At 35.7% G+C, this 21,154-nt stretch overlaps 1 protein-coding gene across 2 annotated transcripts in view; it reads right to left on the minus strand.

Annotated features, from left to right (window-relative positions):
- The window catches only part of LOC136031410 (disintegrin and metalloproteinase domain-containing protein 10-like), a 198,595-nt gene that overhangs the window by 52,303 nt on the left and 125,138 nt on the right, over positions 1 to 21,154 (minus strand). For both annotated transcript variants that reach the window (XM_065710960.1, XM_065710961.1), the window contains exons 8-9: positions 19,463 to 19,587; positions 10,453 to 10,581 (exon numbers count right to left, since the gene is read on the minus strand). In XM_065710960.1, the coding sequence (XP_065567032.1) occupies positions 10,453 to 10,581; positions 19,463 to 19,587 (254 nt within the window). The remainder of the gene's footprint in view (positions 1 to 10,452; positions 10,582 to 19,462; positions 19,588 to 21,154) is intronic.

Consider the following 21,154-nt stretch of genomic DNA (forward strand, 5'->3'; position numbering starts at 1 on the left):
TCTGTTTCCACATACACAGTTCCTTCAGTGTATAGTCCACATTTCGAATTTCACAGAATACATCACTTAGGTTAATTTCACCATAAATAACTGAAAGTCAATTATGTATTTTTATGGCTCATCTGGAAAATTTTCTATTTATCAACACCATTTCGCTGCTTTCTCAAAGATTTGTCATGAATATGTTTTGTCAACTCTCAGCAATTTTCCACAGCTACTTCCATCTAAGTCACAGTTCCATGATTGTCCAACGCCACATATTTTATTTTCTCTTTCGAAGACTGGCATTAATATTAGTTTATTGGGATTTATTTTACATCAACAAAAAGTTCTTCGAAGCGAAATTTTGTATGAAGTATGAAGTTCTTCAGTGCAAGAACTTCATTTTTTGTTCATCAGTGCCCATCAGAATGGACAGTCAAATCGGTTTCAACGAATCGAAAAATATAGTTTCTTATGTTGTTTTTTGGTTTTTTGTTTTGGTATTGATTCTCGCTTTTTAGAAAGAATCCTTGAAACTGCATATAGGTAAAAGTCTACCAATTGATTTAACGCCAAGACAAGAAAAATTGAGCCTAGTTAGATTGGCTTCTGAACGGTCCATTTGGTTCCCATGTCTCCTAACTGATGGTAGCATACCCTGAGCTATCAAATCACCCCGATTAATTTAATAGTTGCTGAAAAATGAGTTGCCCCACATAACCTTCAATGACATTCCAGATATATACCACACAACGATTTTTTTGGACCTGGTGGGGTTGTCCCACCTAAACCAATGCTGCTGTAAAGTGAGAACTGTTGTCCTAGTTATGTTTTTTAGACATTATATTTATATTCGACCTCTTTAACAGGAAGGGGGTGCAAAAACACAGGATGGCTGGCCCTCATCTCCCCATTGCACTTCCTGGCTGAAGGTCCTTGAGACGGATCAGTACCGCCGGTTCGGACCTTAAGAGTCTAGTGCCGTATCCTTTACCTTTTCTTTTTCTTTTTATTCGACCTCTTTGGAAGGGCAAAGAGGAAGGGGAAGTCTGAATTCTTTTCGCTAGGATATCTAAAAGAAGAGGTTGTTTCATATGAACTGAACTTGATGAGAAACAAGAGCTAGTGTTGTTTTTGTACTTTTTAGTTGCCTGAGTTCATTTTTGGCCTCTCTGAGGGGAAGAAGCATCTTTCAGAAGACGCCGTTGAACCTCAATTAAAATTAGTAGGTAATTACATACTGGTATTATTATTATTATTAATGCTTTGGTATTCAAATTCAGATCCTAAATTCTTGTGACGGTCAGGGGAAGGGTGTTGCTAATTTTTTGTAATCATTGTGTGTACAAGAAGAAGACGTCCCAGCCAAATTTTTCGAGGACACCCCAACCAAGTTTTTCGGAAATTAAAAGGCAGTGTCAAATTTTTGCCTTTTGCATGTCCAGTTACAGTCAGAACTCCGCAGATTGAGGCTAAGGGGGCTCCTAGATTGGTGCAGTGGCTTCAATTGAATCCGGCAGGGGGGCGTTGCCCCCACCCTAATGCATTTCTAAAACTATCATTTTCTTTGCTATTATAAATGAAAAGTGCTTACTTTTGGTATATTCACTAAAAACTCGGAAATATACACAAAAATTGCCCGTACTCGATGTTAAAATTTACACTTTGTCCCTCCTCTAATTCTCATTAATTGACACCACCGGATTCCTGTCTTTAAGATACCTGCTAGAAGGTTCGTCAGACCTCAATCAAACTCAGTCATAAGTAACATTGATTTGCTATTTCTGTTTTAGAGACAGAAACTTGTACAATCTCTTTGAGGATGGAAGAAGGGGTACCCTAGATTATTGTCCTCGAGACATATTGTAGACGAAGACATCAAATCCTCAAAAACACTTGATGGAAAACAATATCTGGCTTTTTCATTCCATCTTTTGGGTATCCAGAAACAATTCAAAGTCCGATGAGCAGAGGGGGTCCCTCAGACCTCGTAATCGGTAAACCCACATCAACAGATTGTCAGATTTCAACATGAAAGTGAGATGATTTTTTTTATTGTGGCTTTCAAAGGTTTGGAGTCTATTTAGCTCTGTAAGGGGTCAGAATGACTGTAAGCATCCACCAAAATGGCTTATTTAATTTGAGACAAATTTGATAAGGATTAAGGATTAAACGAAGGAAATTGTCCGAGGTCATCACAAAAAGAACCAAAACAGAAACTCTATGGATACATAAACACACAAAAAAATACTTTATCCGTTATATCGTTGCTTCAGCAAAGCCCAGGTAATATGTCAAATATGCAAGGATGCAAGGTTACTGCAATGGTAGATAAACGATTCCTTACTTAGGCATCGCAATGCCATTAAGGTAATATACAGAATAAAATCTGTAACATGAATGAATCTTGAGAAAAGAAAGGCGAATCAGAAAAATTAGAACCCTTTTCACATGGGACAACTCCTTTAATACGGCCAATCTAAAGATCATCTAGTCATCCTGCTAGTCCAGACGTTCTGGGACCATTTTCACACCGAACAATTCCTTTAATACGGCCAATCTGAGGATCATCTAGTCATCCTGCTAGTCCAGACACTCTGGGAAATGGCATACTAAAGACACTTTTATCCTTTTCCAAATCTGGCATAAAAGGAGTGAGTAGACTGGTGCTACTTCCAAATTTAAACTTAGATTACCCTTGGGTAGATGCTGCTAACTGTTTTTTCCAAATTCCTAAGCTTCACTGGCTTAGAAAATAACATGGGTTAGTCACACGTGGTAGCGGTGCGTCTTGCATGATGCCAAAGAGATTGGTTGAGTTCATATTTGCATCAAAGATATTTTCTGACAATACTTCTCTCGAGATGTCTGACCAGTTTCCTAGCCATAATAAGTCCGATATATTCTGGAAAAAGCAGCCAGAATTGCCGTTATTAGTACCGCTATGATACTTTGCCATGTTAGTCTCGGTCCGATTCTATAAACAAAAAAAGGAAAAACAAATCATTTGCTGAATTGACACACACCAGTGCTACCATATTAGAGAGACACATTAATGATACTATATTAAATTGCGATTGTCATTTATTTTTTAGATGGGGAGCTGTAAATCCCCAGTTAAGGGTTTTTTACAACAGTAAATTCAGTGGTGATTTTTTTTTCTCTGACATTTTTGGGAGACTTTATGGTTCCTTCAGAATAACCGATTGAATCATTTCTACATAAGAACAAATTTAAAAATCTATCTCAATTTCTCGTTACATTTTCAAATATCGCTGTTAATTATAACCTATATTCAAAGGATAAGTAAAATTAGAACAGATTTCTGCATGTACACCTTTCCCATATCTCTACCTATTTTCTAAGCCCTTGCACATGGAGATGAAGGTCTTTGGGTATATGCTTTCCCCTAAACGTAAATTTTAGGATGTTAAGCTATTTTCTATGATTTTTTTTATACTTTCCCTATAATTTTACCGTTTCTTTTGGAAGCCTCTTCAGTAGTGGCAGTTGAAGGGGAGGGGGGTAGGGTAGGCGTTTTCTTCCTTAGGTATTGAAAAATTAGTTTATTTACGGTGTTTTCACTTAAAAATGTCTTTTAGGTATTTTGATGGAAAAAACTAAAAAAAAAATTTGGCCCCTAACATTTTTAAAAATACATTTTGCCCCACCATACATTCTTTTGAATTGACAACACTACCCCCTCCCCCGAAATAAACTCTTGTGTTTGCAGTTGCCCATAACAAGTATTTGTAGTTAGAACTGTAATGAAAATATTCTATTTCTTGCCTTCGAGGTGTTTACAACTTTTAAATAGGTCTACAGCAACGGCCACGGAGCAACTTTTCTTGTTTCTTATTACTTTTTGTAGTTCTGGCATCATATTACGCCTCTTTTGGTATTGAGGTAAATATTTGTATTGTTATTATTTTCTTCCTTTTTCAAAATATTTTATCACTGATTGAAGAATTTGAACCAAAAAAAAATTTCGTCAATGTTTTTCATGCTGCTGCTTCGTTTTTGGAATGAACAGAAACATAGTAACTCTAGGATTTTATTGCAACATAAAGAAAATACGACGTCACTAACTTGTCAATCAGATTTGATTTCCGGTGGTCCAGTTCACGGATGACAATTTCTGTCTCGAAATACAATTGATTGTCATTCAATCGAGCTAAAATATTTGCTACTTACATTTTTATTGACATTCACCTGTTATAGTAATATTTCCTATATATACCTTTCCCAAAATCCTATGCATAGAACTGAGGTCCCAAGACCTGGGGAAAATCTCAAGGGTACTTGTGTATTAAACAGAACACACCCAAGAAGCGAAGTTAGGTTAATCATTCTTACTTCATAACACGCAGAATAATCCTAGTTAACATATTTTTCATGCAGCTTCACCATACTTTACCCTCCAACCCTCCCTAATACGCAAATATGTAGCCCAACTGAAATGCTTTCAATGCATTCTGACACCCGTAACTTGTTTTCCGGTTTTTGTTTCGTCAAAGTAGACTCAATTTACAGGTACACTGGTTGAAACAACTGAGACGCACTGGGAGAATAGATAGGAAAAATATAATTTTGAGGGTGAAGTGGGTATAGCGAGCCTGCATGTAAATACGTTAGCTATGATTATTCTGCATATTACGAAGTAAGAATGATTAACCTAACTTCACTTCTTGGGCGTGTTAGGTATAATACACAATGTTGAGAGCCCTTATAATATCGCGAGGATCGACAGCCCTTTGCCGTATATCACGGACAAACCGAATATTAACAAAACTTTTTCAACTGACTAGCAGAAAGTGGCTGAAAGACTAGGAATTTATTTTCTTAAAGTTATAACAGGACAAAAAAGAAGTAGGAAGGAAACGCAGTCCAGCCCTTAAAGCAGCTAAGATCATAAGAAGCCCATTGAAACAGGAAGTTCAAATGTCGAAGAAAATTTTTCAGAAACTGTGGACTAAATGATTTTTTTGCACTAAAATACAACGAAAGAATCAATTTAACCTCATGACCCACAGTCATTGAGTTAAACACGCTTTAGTTGCGTAAACATTTGACAAAAACTTTCACTTTTTTACATACCTACTGGTTGTTTTTTTGCGACTACCTTTAACAAAGAAAGGGCTTGAAAATTTATATGCGCTTGGCAATAGTTTGCGAAGGATCGGATAGAACTAGGTGCGGAACCTGGTTGGATTTTTTTTTTTTTTTTTTTTGCTGTGCCCTCTCCATATACTAAATATTAAAACAAAACATACCTGAATAGTAGTTTACTTAAATAAAGTAGTTTAAGTACGTAGTGCAAAATCTCTCTAATATAAGATTATCCCGATTAAACTCAATTTTTTTTACATGAACTTTACGGTTAGCCTATCAGTTTTCTATGTCATTAAATAAAAAAACAAGTTTCTTAAATGAAAGTAAGGAGCGACATTAAAACTTAAAACGAAAAGAAATTACGCCGTATATGAAAGGGGCTTTTCCTCCTCAACGGCTCACTCTTTACGCTAAAGTTTGACTCTTTCTCTTAACTCTATTTTTTTTAAAGGTAAGAAACTTTAGCGTAAAGAGCGGGGCGTTGAGGAGGAAAAGCCCCTTTCATATACGGAGAAATTTCTGTTCGTTTTAAGTTTTAATGTCGCTCCTTACTTTCATTTAAAAAAAACTTGCTTTTTTTATTTAATTTCCGGACGTTTGTGAATTAATGTATGTTTTGATCTTAGCTCTCCGCACATAAATAATTAAAACGAAATTTGCATATTAATTAATTGCAATTAATCAGAAGATTTTGAGAAAAAGGAACGAGGGAGGAGGCCTAGTTGCCTTCCAATTTTTTACAAAAATTTTCATTGGTAAAAAATATACGTAACTTACGAATTAACTTACGTAACGAACTTCTATATTCGTATGTTTTTATTGCGTTTATGAGGGGGTTCAACCGTCTTCGATACCTCGCTCTTTACACTAAAGCTGAAATCTTGTCCCAATTCCTTAAGAATTACCTCTGAATCACAAAGGCCGTAGAATAAATAGTTGAAATTACTAAAAATACTTTAGCGTAAAGAGTGAGGTGTAACGAGGAGGTAAACCCCTCATATGCGTAATAATTTTTGTTCGTTTTAAGTTTTAATGCTGCTCCTTACTTTCATTAGAAAAAACTTTTCATATTTTTTTCCCTTGTTTTTTCAAATAATGCTAGAAAATCCTGCACCCCCTTCATTGAAATTCTCTTCCCCCATGAGAAGTTTCTCCATGGAAATATCCTCCCACGTACCCCCCCCCCCCTCAACCCTGCCCCCGAAACCAAAAAAATCCCCCTGAAAACGTCTATACACTTCCCAGTAAGCATTACTATATGTAAACACTGGTCAAAGTTTGTAACTTGCAGCCCCTCCCACGGGGACTGCAGGGGAGTAAGTCGTCCCTATAGACATAGTTATTAGGTTTTTCAACTATGGTGAATAAAATTACTATCTCAGAATTTTGATCTGGTGACTTTTGGGAAAAAATGAGCGTGGGAGGGGCAAAGGTGCCTTCCAATTTTCGGGTCACTTAAAAAGGGCACTAGAACTTCTAATTTCCATTAGAATGAGCCCTTTCGTGACATTCTAGGACCACTCAGTCGATACGATCACCCCTGGGAAAAAACAAACAAAAAAAACAAATAAAAAAACAAATAAACACGCATCCGTGATCCGTCTTCTGGCAAAAAAAATGCGAAATACCACACTTTTGTAGATAGCAGCTTGGAACTTCTACAATAAGGTTCTTTGATACGCTGAATCTGATGGTGTGATTTTCGTTAAGATTGTATGACTTTGAGGGGGTGTTTTCCCCTATTTTCTAAAATTAGGCAAATTTTCTCAGGCTCGTAACTTTTGATTCGTATAACTGATCTTGATGAAACTTATATATTTAAAATCAGCATTAAAATACGATTCTTTTGATGTAATTATTGGTATCAAAATTCCATTTTTTGGAGTTTCAGTTACTATTGAGCCGGGTCGCTCCTCACTACAGTTCGTTACCACGAACTGTTTGATAAAGTATATATTATATAATAATAAATACAAGAATAAATATCATCCAGTAATGCAACCTTAAAATATATATGTTTTTAATTATTTGAATAACTCATAATTTATCCCTCAATGTCAAAAACAATTTCCTTTAAATTTCAAAATCTTTTTCTTTATCATTTTGATGAAATGCGGGGCCCGATTTGGCCCAATCACCCTTTATAGTTTAAGAAAAGATTTAAAAATGTACAAAAATAAGATTCATCAATAATGTAGACCATTATGGAATTATATAATTACATTCAAAATGTCAAACACGAAATGAAATCTTAACAAGAATTAATTAAGCTAACATCTTTCGATCAAAGTGGTCATCCCTTGGAAATTTTTTTTCGGAGAAATTCTTTTTGTAGGATTTAATCAAGAGAAAATTTGCAAAAACTGCAGTTTAAAGCTGAATTATGTAGCATAAAACTGATATAACCTTGTGACAGACAATCTTGAAGATATGTACAGAGAGGTGTTAGGTTGTCCCAATTATTGCCTTTCTATCCTATCTTTATGGCATAAAATAGCATCAGGAGTGATCCGAGTGGATAAAAAAGACCAAAATGGAATTTCTAAAACCGAAAAGAAATTTTTCTCTGCTAAGATCAAAAAAGATAAGAGAAATCCTTTTCTTAAGAAGCATAAGAAAGCATCAGAAGAATTTGGGGGAACAAGAGAAAAGACGCCTACCCCAAGGGTTCCTGTGGTACCAATGGCGGCTTAGTAGAGGGACCGAGGGGGTGATTGCCCTGAGCGCATAAATTTTAGGGGCCCAAAATCTAAAATAAATAATCTAACGGTTATAAGGTTTTTGCAATTTTTCAATTTTGTTTAAAGTAAAGTAGAGGATGCAGCTAATAAATGAAAATACTTAATAAATTATCAATTTATTAATAAAATAAAAATAAATTAAAAAATACTTAAAAAGTTATTGATTAATTAATAAATTAAAAAAGATTTTGTTACTAAATGAAAATTGCACCATTATTTGGCCTGAAAATTTTGTATGAGACAGGAGGAGGGGGCTTATCAAGATTTTGCCCAGGGCGCAAGAGAGGCTAGAACCGCCATTGTGAGTTACACCACACAGTCATAGTATAAGTATACAATATTTGACAACAATTTAGGGTTAAAATAGGTTTTTCAAGGCATGTTCTTGTTATTTCAATTTTCCGCTTCTGTCTTAACTTTTTATGGCACTTGGTATTAACCAAGTGACATATAGCGATCGCAAATTCTGTCGGTCTGTCTGTCTGTCGGTCTGTTCCGGTTTTGCTACTTTAGGCACTTCCAGGTAAGCTAGGACGATGAAATTCGGCAGGTGTATCAGGGACCGGACCAGATTAAATTGGAAATAGCCGTTTTCCCAATTTGACCATCTGGGGGGGGGGGGGGGGTAGGGTGCTGGTTAATTCGGAAAAATAGAAAAAATGAAGTATTTTCAACTTACGAACGGGTGACGGGATCTTAATGAAATTTGATTTTTGGAAGGATATCGTGTCTCAGAGCTCTAATTTTAAATACCGACCAGACTCGGTGACATTGGAGGGAGTTGGAGGGGGAAACCCGAAATCTTGGAAAACGCTTAGAGTGGAGGGATCGGGATGAAACTTGGTGGGAAAAATGAGCAGAAGTCCCAGTTACGTGATTAAAATGACCAGAACGGATCTGCCCTGTTTGGGGGAGTCGGGGGGGGGGGGAGGTTAATTCTGAAAAATTAGAAAAAATGAGGTATTTTTAACTTACGAACGGATGATCGGATCTCAATGAAATTTGATATTTAGAAGGATATCGTATCTCAGAGCTTTTATTTCAAATCCCAATCAGTTCCGGTGACATTGGGGGGAGTTGGGAAGGGGGAAACTAAAATCTTGGAAAACACTAAGAGTGGAGGGATTGGGATGAAACTTGGTGGGAAAAATAAGCAGAAGTCCTAGATTCGTGATTGACATAACTGGAATGGATCCCTTTTTGGGGGAGTAGGGAGGGAGGGTTAATTCTATAAAATTAGAAAAATAAGAAACGTATTTTTAACTTACAAAGGAGTGATCGGATCTTGATGAAACTTCATATTTAGAAGGATCTCGTAACTCAGATCTCTTATTTTAAATCTCGACTGGATCCATTGTCATGGGGGGGGGGGACCGGAAATCTTGGAAAATACTTAAAGCAGAGATATCATGATGAAACTGGGTGGGAAGAATAAAAACAAGTCCAAGATACGCGACTGACATAGCCAGACCGGATCCGCTTTCTTTTGTGGAGTCGAGGGGGGGGAATAATTCGGAAAAATTAGAGAAAATGAGGTATTTTTAACTTACGAACGGGTGATCTAATCTTAATGAAATTTGATATTTAGAAGGATCTTGTGTTTTAGAGCTCTTATTTTAAATTCCAACCAGATCCTGTGACATTGAGGGAGTTGGAGGGGGAAACTGGAATTCTTGGAAAACGTGAAAATTGGGGTATATCTATCTTATGAATAGGTGATCAGATCTGAATGAAAGTTGATATATAGAAGGGTCTTATGTCTCACATGCTCCATTTTTGATTCAAATCGGATCCGGGGATATAGAGGGCTGGAGGAGGGAAACAGAAATCTTGGAAAACGCTTAGAGTGGAGAGATCGGGATGAAACTTGATGAGAAGAATAAGCACAAGTTGTAGATACGTAGTTGACATAATTGGAACGGACCCGTTCTCTTTGGAGGAGCTGGGGGGTGTTAATTTGGAAAAATTAGAAAACTGAGGTATTTCTAACTTAAGAATGGGTGACCAGATCTTAATAAAATTTGATATTTAGAAGGGACTCATGTCTCAGAGCTCTTATTTCAAATCTCGACCAGATCTTTAGATAAAGTCCAGATAAAGTCGTTTTCCCCGATTCGACCATCTGGGGGCTGAAGGAATAGGAAAATTTAGAAAAGATGAGGTATTTATAACTTACGAGTGGGTGATCGGATCTGAATGAATTTTGATATTTAGAAGGACATCGTGACTCAGAGCTCTTATTTCAAATCCCGACCGGCATTAAGCCACCGATTTTCCTTTAAAATCAATACATTTATTCTTATTATTTTGCTAGAGCTCATACCATATGAACTCTTGGCTCTTCCGGCCTCGTCACAAGTGCCATATGAGCTCTTAGCTCTTGTTTTTATATCAGCAGTTGTGATTGTATCATGGCTCTAGTATTAATGGCAGTATTGCCCCATATAGGTACAATTTTGACATCAGCCCTATATCGTATTTCTTTTCCTAACTGATTTTAATGCACAAACACGATTTCCAAATGAAAAGTTGGACAAATTCAAATGCAAATACAAGATAACTAATCAGATCTGTTTCCATAAATCATTTCTAATACCAATTTTAATTAAGTACTTACTGGAGATCCAAAATTGTGTCCTATTTCATGCGCCAGAGTTACGTGAGAGACAGCCGGGGGTACATGTTTTCCATAATTTAACAGCGTAATGATACCAGTGTTGAGAGATTTCAAACTACCACGGTAATGCTGAAAGTAAATATAAATGATTATAAACACGAAATTGCCTGAATAAATTTGACGTCTTCGGAAGTAGTTTTAACCTTTCCTGCGTAGCAAGTGATTCAGATGTTTACTTACAGAGGCAATGTTTACTTGTATTGCATATGTAGCTTCAGTATTCTATGGAAATAGCAAAATATTCAGTAAAAAATTCTCTCTTTTTTAAAGTAACCTTACTGACTAACTATTATCAGTGCTTCATTCTTTTCAAAATTCGAATTTTTGGCCAACAAAATATTCTTTTCGATGACTATCTTTATATCAACTATTCCACATTTCTTGTTGAAACTGCAAGAAAAAAACATTGACTGTTTCTTCCTTCCTAATTTCTTATTTATTCATAAATATTATTAGTATCTGATCTGAGCATATTCTAATATTATTAGTAAGTATTCTTCTAATCTAATTTCAAAGACCTATTTCTTTTTATATGAGTATACCAAGACCACAATTCGGTAATCTTACTTAGGAACAAGGGTGAATCCAGGACTTTGTTCGGGGGAGGATTTTTTTGGGCGGGGGAGTGGGGTACCAAAGGGCGCATAAAAACTTTTGCTTATATGTATTTTTATTACTTTTTTAATATTCAGGCAGAAATTTCAGGGGGGGGTCCAACCCCATAACTCCTTGGATATGGCCTTGCTTAGGAGGTAGAGTTTCCAAGAAGTACGATTTTGAAATTCGTAGAATATAGGTAATTTATGAGGAAAATCGTAAAAACAGTTGAATTTCAACAGTGGAGGTAAAACCTTATGACCCCTCTTATGCTTCTACCTCCTCTGTAACATAGTTCTTTTTTTTACGAAAATCTTTGTATGGATATACGGAAAATAATTCCTGATAAAGTCCATTATATGTCCGTTGTTTTTGACAATAAGCCAATCGTAGAGAAAGAGCTGTCAGACTTATAATGGAAAACCTTTGAGGAAGCAACTTCCAATTTACGATATATCAGGCTTTTGGGGATAAAAACTTTATTTCTAGAAATGTCGTTATTCATAAATATACGAAGTCCTTATTGATTTTTGTCTTAAAATTGGATCCCAAAAGACCCAAATGTTTTATTACGTCCTTGACAGCACAACTAAACAGAGAGATTAAATTCAACTAATGGACAACCGAAAGAATTCAATATCATAATATGCCGCAAGTACGTAGGGAGAGTAACCTGGGGAGCCCAGCACAAAAAAAATGTCATGATTACATTTTTTTCGTGCTTATTATGTATTTCTCCATAGGTTTACATTTTTTCCCCTATAGCTTAGCTTTTTAAATAGTTCGTGGTTCATTCGAACTGTAAGTAACGTGCGACTTGGCTCAATAGAATAGAAATCTAAAAAAAAAAGAAATTTTGATAACAATTATTATGTGACAAGAATTAGTTTTAATGCTGATTCCAAATAAATAGAATTCTTTAAGTTCAATGTTGCCCATCAGAAACTGCGAGCATGAGAAAATTTACCTGATTTTCCAAAAAGGGGGGAAATAAACCCAAAAAGTCAAGCGATTTTAAAGAAAACTCCTGCGGAGGTTTCAATCTCCTATGTACAAAATGTAAAATTTTGAATTTTGGGTCAGAAGCAAGACCGTGGATGTGTGTTTGTTAGTTGTCTTTTTTTTCAGGGGAGATCCCATCGAACCGACAGTCCTAGAAAATCGGGAGAGTGCTCATTCGAACACAAGTTAAAAGTTCTCGTGCCCTTTTTCAGTAATCAAATAGACTGGAGGAAAACTAGCCCCCACACGCCCCTTTTCCCCAATAACATCCGATCGGAATTCTGAGATAGTCATTTGACTCAGGATAGTTGTCAGGTCCAACAACTATGCCTATGGGGATCCCAAGACCCCCCACGGTCCCCGGGGAAAGGGCTGTAAGTTATGCAATTTGTATATTGATTGCATATAGTATTTGTTATCAGAAAATATGCGAATATTTTTCGGGGAGGGATTTTGGTAGGGGGATTTTTCACAGGGAGAATTTTCCGTGCGAAGGAAAAGTTTCTGGGATGAATTTTCAACGGAAAAATTAAAATCAGGAGAGAAGATTTCCTGACATGATTTGAAAGAAAATCAGAAATGAAATAAACAAAATAAGCTTTTTTGACAGAAAATAAGGAGCAGCATTAAATAGACCAGAAGTCAGTCTTTATGTGAGGGTGGCTGCCCCTTCCACATCCTTCATTCTTTATACTAAAGTTTGACTTTTTGTTCCCATTCTTAAAGAATGACTCCCGAAAGAAATGGACCGTTGAATTTGAATGATAAATAGTTTATGGACATTACTTTATTAGGGAAAAGAGTGAGGGATGAGGAAGGGGCAGTCCCCCTCAAATGCAGAATAATTTCTGTTCGTTTTAAGTTTTAATATTGCTCCATTTTTTTGGTTGAAAAAACTTGTCTTTTTATTTAATTTGCTAAGAAATCCATGCACACGCTATTTGCCTGTGCAACAACATGTCTGTTTTTTTAAACCACGTCTTAAAAGGAGCTAAATTCAGAAAAAGTAAGGTTCACTCTGCGTTTTTGTTTCATTTCTAATGTAGAATGAAAAAATAGACTAGTTACTCGTCAAGAATTTATTACATGCCAATTTCTTCCGAAAATATGTCAATCACAGAATAAAGCAGCCTTCATACTACATCAGGAATTTTCCATGTTAAGTGGTTAAGCTATGTTTCGTTAAGCGTAACCTTTCACGCTTAAAAAAGTCCTTAGACATTTTTGCTAACGTAAAAAGCCATAAAACTATCATAATCAACGTCTAAAATCGCCTAAATCACCATACGCAAAACTATTTAAAAATCAAAAATTTGGAATGAGGATAAAGCATGAAGAAGTCATTTAAAAAGAGATCATTTATGTATAGATTTTGATTGTGCAGAAGAGAGCGGGAGTGAGTAGGAAGAGCCGTATAGGTACCGGCCGGCCTAGTGGCCTTAAACTACTGGGGACAGGTAGCTCAGGTATCCGCACTTCCCACAGTCAATAACAGTGTATTATTGCATATAATAGCATGTACTCATTGTTTGCTGACTGGAGGAGAATAGAGTTTCCAGTGGCTAGCTTTTCTGAAGAAGGAGTTAAAGAGGTGAAAGGACTTGATGATAGTCCATATACCTCCCTACAATTTTTATAACTGGAACTGGAAGATTCAAGCTCTGATCAAGCGTGAAAAGATTCATACAAAAATTTTACTAATTTGTTTCCAAAATTTATTTATCACTCATCCAGAATTTCTTTTTTTTTTGTTGCAATATTGACTTTTCCATAGCTTAACATAAGCTTGCGCACCGTAAAATTCGATGGATAGCTCATACAACTGCCTATGTTACCGACAGAATTTGCCCCGTAAGACTACGCAACATAACACAAAGTCTTAAATGAGAGGTTGTCCACTTTCAGAAATAACATACACCAGGTGACGCATGCTACGCCTGGCAAAAGTGTGCTGAGCGTGGCAAAACTATGCCAAGCGTTGCGGGAGCTGTTTCAAGCGTAGCGGAACTGTACCACGCGTGGTGAAGCAGTTTGCCAGACGTGGCCCCTCGAGATGTACATCAGATGGTGGAAGCTCGGCAACTCTTCAATCTAAAGTTAGGCTAGCGCGAAAGGTTTTACAGCGCAGTGTGAAATAACCATAAGGGCTGTCGAGCTGTTTAAACTGTTCGTTGTAAAGAATAGTCAGTAAAGAGCAACCGTCAAAATTTATTTCCAAATTAATGACATTTATTAAATTTAAAGTCATATATCAAAATCTTTTAACCATAGAAAATTTAGATGATAAGAAAAAGATAAATTTACCCCGCAAAAAAAGGCAAGAAATCTTAATGAAATCCAAGCTAAGATGTGCAAGAGACCCAAAACAGATAATTCAGCACAAAAAGTCGTGCCTTTTGTTTTTCTTCTGGTGGGATCGTATGGAATCAAGGGTCTCAGAATATTTGAGGAGGGTTCATTAAAATGGATTTGAGGTCCTCTGGAAATTCAGAGCCAAAAACGACCATATTGGCCTCATTGGGCCCAGTCTGTCAACGAGTAAAACTGTGTTGACAGCTATTTGGTTAAGAAAATGGCAAAAACATTATTGAAATCTTCCGAGGGCACACCATCATGTACTGGTAATTTTACTCCCGGACGCGTAAATACATGTGTGTGTTACTCCTAAATATGTACATATTAAGTACTAAATAAGAGGGAGGCTCCCCCCTAACTCTCAACTCCTTATGTTAAAGTAAACTTATTTGTCCAATGCTTCAAAAATAAATGCTTTAACATAAAGCCAATAGGATTGTGTACAAAATATTTTTTACGGTACCTCAATAATGAGAGGTTTTATTTGTGAAAAACTACATTAAAAAATTGAATTTTTGTTCAAATTTTTGAAACGCATGAAGTAAATAAAACAATATCAACTATCAACTGACTGTTGTTGTTTAGTTCAGTAAAGTAAAAGTTTAGCGTAAAAAGATTAGATTGAGAAGGGACAAGCCCGCTTACATGCAAGATAGTTTCTGTTTGTATTTAGTTCCAATGTTGCTCTTTAATTCTGTTCGAAAAAAAACTATTTTTTTTAAAAATCCATGCATATAACATAAAGTAAAACTGCTTATCACTTAACTATTAGAAAGTCTCAGAGAGAAATTTCTGATTCAAACAAAATCAAGTGCTTTTGGGAGCAAAGTTTACGTCTAGGGAAGTCTCTATTCATAAAATAAATAAGGTTCTTATTCTATATTGTCTTGAAATTGAATCCCAAAAGGCTCATAAGCTGTGTTATATCCATGTAGACAACACTCATTAAAATGATAAACTTAACTTAGTGAGAATACTAGACAAGTCAATAACATGTAGTTGGACAGTTCAATTTAATTTATGGGGTCAAACTTCAAGGCAACTCGAGGGAATACTAAAAAATATTATTGCCAGGAATTTTGATTTTTCAAATGTTTTCGTCAAGGTTGAACCCCTTTAATTTCACGGATAAACCGTGCAATAGTTTTTCTTCCACTTATCTTCATATTACAGCCATACATATGCGAGGGGCGACCACAATAATCAGGTAGGCCGGATGCCACCTGTCAATCGTGGCACCGCAGAAATGTGACAACTGCAAAGCACGGTGTACAATTGCAACAAGCGTTGCGGGAACTATGCGGCTCAGATGATGTTTTGAGATATACAGTAGGTGGCCGAAGCAGTTGCCCCCTCGCAGGCATGGGAGGTTGGGCATTACAAAAGATTCAGTAACTAACGAGTAAAGTTCCTTGCTTTTGGTTATAATTATGTACGGTTGGTTAATATATTTGTTTTTTCAATAGAAACATAAAGCAACGAACAAAAACGAAGCCAGATTGGCAGGAACCCAGCTATTATAAAATATTTTTGTTAGAACTCAGCAGCTCCTGCAATACGTATACTCACCCAATTCATGAGTTATATGTGATTTTATGATTACACTGAAAGCTATGAAGTTACAATTAAGTTGGGGTATCAGTAAATCAAAAAAGAGGGATCGATCCACATTGGCAAAGAACCCTCAATTATCCTAATCTTATTCTAGAATCACAGGCCTAAAGACAAGGCTGTATTAAGAAGAGGGATTAGTGGGGTTTGAGCCCCCCCCCGAAATTTTTAAACAATAAAACACAATAAAAATCCATAATGACACGTCTTTGATAAGTTTTTACGAAAATTTTTATAGTCCCCACCCTCGAACAACAATCCTGGATACGGCCCTGCCGGTAGGATACATAACATATATTTTCTAGTGAAAAAGACGTTTGAAAAAGTGTTATAAAGCTACTAGTTTTACTTCTGATCGCATAATTTAGCAGCTATTATTCAGTCTGCCTTTCAGAAGGCAAACAAAAGCCATCTCTGACAACTCACTACACCACCGGGTCACCTGAGGCCAATACAGCTGCGCACACTCTCCCTCCATCCATACCTATTCAAACCTTTACTTTTCATTGCTACCCCCGAAGATCCATTTCTTTTAATTTTTTCCCTGAGACTTCTCCCCAGCTCATTCGCGGACGACTTTTTTTGTTTGGCCCCAGATGGATGGCCCCAGACTTCGAAGATTTACTTCCTGATCTAACATAAAGTAAGTCTCGAGTGTTGATGGCCTTGTATTTGAGACCTTTCAGTTCTCTTTAGTTTGACAGCTCTTAGTTAGGTATTTAGGTACATTTTTATTATTGGTCACCACCTTTTTTTTGGTTGTAACACTGTCAATTTTTTTTCCAGTTAATAAAAAATACTTGCAAGCTGTTAATGTAGGAAATAAATTCAAAAGAATGGAATTTAAAATACTATTGGTTTCGATATTTAAAATTGTAAGTGTTTTAATTTCAATTAAATTTTTCAATTAACTTAATTTTTTTAATTTTTATATTTATATATCTTATTCTAATTATTTAAATTATTAAATTTCAGGTGATGGTGACAAATTGAAGTACAATTTTTTAGTAATTTTAGACAGAAATGATGAACGATCTTTCGGATTTAGAAAGATAAAGATAACAGTTCCTGCTTTTTCTTAACAATGTGCCGCAGCAGTCACTAAAAAGCATCTGCCTAGGTTTTTATTATAAACTTCATCCCCGTCTTATTGGTTAAAAACAAAAAATTAACAAGTTCAAACTTTTTACCAAAACATGACAAAAACAAAATCTTTTTTCGACATGTTTTCTGGAAATTTTTGTCTTCAAAAGAAGTTCAAACTATAGCTGGGGCATCAGTAATTATGATTTTGTCAAAACTATGGTCATTTTGTTTATCAAACATTTCTGTAAAATTTAGCTGCTCCTTCAAGCGTCTAAATTCATCTAGATTCTGATAATCTTTCATTTCTTACAATATGATTTAGTGAAATTTTTTTGAATAATAATAGCATACACTAGAGGAATGGTTGTAATTTTGAACTCGTTTTTACCATCTTACAGCACCTTTCTCCCCAAGCCATCGAAGAAATATTTGCAATGGATGGGTGTCAGAGGACCATCGGCCATAGAAACTGCGTTGCCAATACTTTGAAATAAACTGTATTAGTTTTCCGACTAAAATTGTTCGGTGAGAGATTAATTTGTGCCGTCTGAACACCAGGTTAAGGATTTGCCGTAACAAGGAGAAAATTTTCAATAAAGTAAAACTTAACAGATATCCAAGTCAGAAAGGAAGGATCAAGTGAAACCCAAATTTTTATTGTACCAAAAAATTTCTAATTGTACCCCATTGTACTAGGAGCTCTAAATTGTACCCAAAACGGTAGAGGTGTACCGCGTTGGCAACGCTGGATAGAACACTATTAATTAGAATGCCACTAGGCAAAAGGACTAAAATCTTAGTCCAGTTTATGTAAATAAAGAACATTTAAAAACTAAATTATTTTTACTGATGTAACGCCACTATTATCCTATTATCATACTAACAAAAACTATAAATTTTGAAAGCGTTTTTATTTCGATTTTTCCAAGAGTAACTAGTAAAAAGGCAGGTGGCCTTCAGTCCTTCTCGGGAGACCAAAACATACGAAAAGGGTAAAATTGTCTGACATTCGCATAAACCTTTTTCGGGCAATCTAAATTTTCTGCAAAACTTAGCCCCATGTAAAAGAACTTGTTTAGAAGTTGACGCCCCTTTCCCTTGACAAAACGTACCGAAAAATTTCTATTTTATCAAAAAAATTTCAATTGTACCGCATTGTACTAGGACCTCTAAATTGTGCCCAAAACGCTACAGTTGTACCACATTGGCAACGCTGGATAGAACACTGTTAATTAGAATGCCATTAGGCAAAAGAACTAAAATCTTACTCCAATTTATATAAATACAGAACATTTAAAACTGAATTATTTATACTGTTGTAACACCACTATTGTTCTACTAGTTTAGCATCCTAACAAAAACAAAGAATTTTGCAAGGGTTTTTATTGAGATCTTTCCAAGAGTACCTACTAGAAAGGCAGGTGGCCTTCAGTCCCTCTTAGGAGACCAAAATATATGAAAAGTGTGAAATTATCTGATATTCGCATAAACGTTTTTCGGGCAATCTAAATTTTCTGCAAACCTTAGCCCCATCTCCAAGGAACTTGTTTAGAAGTTAACTCCCCTTTACCCTTACAAAACGTTTCCAGCATTTTGAGAACATTTTCTTCGTAGTCTTACTGTAAAGTTTTTCTTAGCGTGGCAGCATTTTGTAGAAGATGTGTTTTGGTTTTGTATATGAAGAAAATAAAAAAAAGTCGAACCAAGATTTCAATTTTAAAATGATTAACCAAAGTATTTTTTTTCTTTAGGTTTAATAATATATTTTTTTTCTGACTTAAGTAGTTCTGGTTGAGTAATATTTTTTTGGTCTTCCAAAAATGATTCCAATAATAATTAAATAAATTTGGTAAAGAGTAAAGAGATTTTATTGACAAATGACTCGTTCCAATAATGTAGATAATTGTTGTTGTTCCATATTTTAAAATACATAAGAGAAATTATAAATTTCAGCATTAACTGTGCTATACCAGTTGAGGAATTCAGAAACTCTTGAACATAGAATCGATACCTTTTTTGAAAACATACATTAGATCCTAAATTAACAGTTAGAATACTTTTCCAATTTATTTATACAGAACCTGCCCACGGTGCAGGGATAGAAATATAGTCAAGATAACTGCAATTAAAATTAAGTCTCAAAAAAGTCTCATGTTTCAAGATTAATTATACATACCCATACCCCTTATACATACCCACCTTCACTTATCAAGGTAACTTAAAGTAAAATTGTGATTAAAGGGAAAACAAAACTGAAAAAAAAAACTGTTTGAGAAAAAAGAATAGAAGTATGACTTACTCCGTTTTTTTCACAAACGCCTCCCGCATTCTTGAGGTCACCTGTCCAGGCCAAACCTAAAGTTCCTCCGTCAAAATCACGGTATGTAAACATGTACGCGAGACAGAAGGCATCATAATCTTCTTCTGTAAAAGTTATAGTCTCGATATTAGATAAAATGTATGCCAAAATTTTAAGACGAAAGCTGTTTGGACATGAAAGCAGATTTAGACATGAAAGCAGTATACTGATAATGGCACACAATAAATTTATAATTCCTACTTTTATTAAGCATGGTTTGTGGTACAATAGGAATAAAAAATGCCCAATCAGCAGTTGGGAATTCACTCAATTCAAGGCAGAGCCTTGGTTTGGAGGAACTAACAGATAAATTTGATAGAGTAGCCCAGTTAAGTTTATGGCTCCAAGTTCCAGAAATCCTAGTCGAGGAGACGGCTCGAGTACAACCCTGAGCGAAGCTATTTCACATATGCTCAATTTCTCGAATCACTGTCCTGCAGGTAATGAATTCACCCTTTGTGCCTACATATTTGTCGTGTCACCTTGGAAAATGGTGACAAAAAGAGAGAAAGTTTCTTAGAACAAGAGCTAAGAGCTCATATGGCACTTATGACGAGGTCGGAAGACCCAAGAGCTCATATGGTATAAACTCTAGCAAAATTCTAAGAATCAATAGATTGCTTCAAAAGGAAAATCAGAGGCTAAGAAGATAAGTATTAAATGGCTTTATCTCTAATTCCTTTGTTTAAAAAGGAATGAGACACAATCATAGGCAGCGCAATAGTGCTGCCTAAGTAAAGAACAATGTGGGTACAATGCATTATTATGTTTTTTTCTTTGTATCTTCTGACCAGTGCACTTTGCACAGAAGGAACTGTCGTAGAAACTTCAAAAAGAGCTCATTCACATGGACATTGAAAGTTCTAGTGCCCTTTTTAAGATTCAAGAGTGATTGGAGGGCAACCACCCCCCCCCCCTTCACGCCCATCATTTCCCCACACACATCCAATCAAAATTTTGAGATAGCCATATTCTTCAACAGTAGTTGAGAGGTCCAGTAATCATGTCTCTGGTGTTGACAAATACTCCCCGCACACCCCTCAGGGCAAGGGCTATAAGTTATACTAGTTGCCCATTATTAACATATAAGGTTTTTATGGAAGGCGTGGACCTATAAACTTCAGAGGGGGTTCATTTGATTGGAAATCAGAGTCAAGAGTGATCGGAAGGCAACTATTCCCCCACGTCCTCTTTTCCCCAAATGCATCCAATAGAAATCTTGAGATAGCCATTTATTCAAAATAGTCCAAATATCATTTACATTTTTAATGTTTTCGCTTTTCTAACTTTAATAAATCAAGAATTACTAAGACTTTAAGGAATAAATATTAGCGCACGTATATTAAACTGACAAATGTACATTCATTTGAATTTGTTATCAGTAAAGTGCAAATTGTCTTCTGGTCTCGAGAAGGCATGAGGGTTGTCAGCCCTACTCGTATTAATTTCTGCTTGTTTTGAGTTTGACTGAGTTAAATATTATAATTTCTGTTCGTTTCGGGATTCATTTATTTATTGATTGTGATTTGTGGTAGTTTCACGCTTGGTAGATTATTTGATTTTATTTCTGCTCATTCTTGGTTTAATGGAGTTCTTTACTTTTCTTTGAAAAACTTATAAACACGCCCATCA

Source organism: Artemia franciscana, chromosome 9 (assembly GCF_032884065.1).
Source record: "Artemia franciscana chromosome 9, ASM3288406v1, whole genome shotgun sequence".
Lineage (NCBI taxonomy): Eukaryota > Metazoa > Arthropoda > Branchiopoda > Anostraca > Artemiidae > Artemia > Artemia franciscana.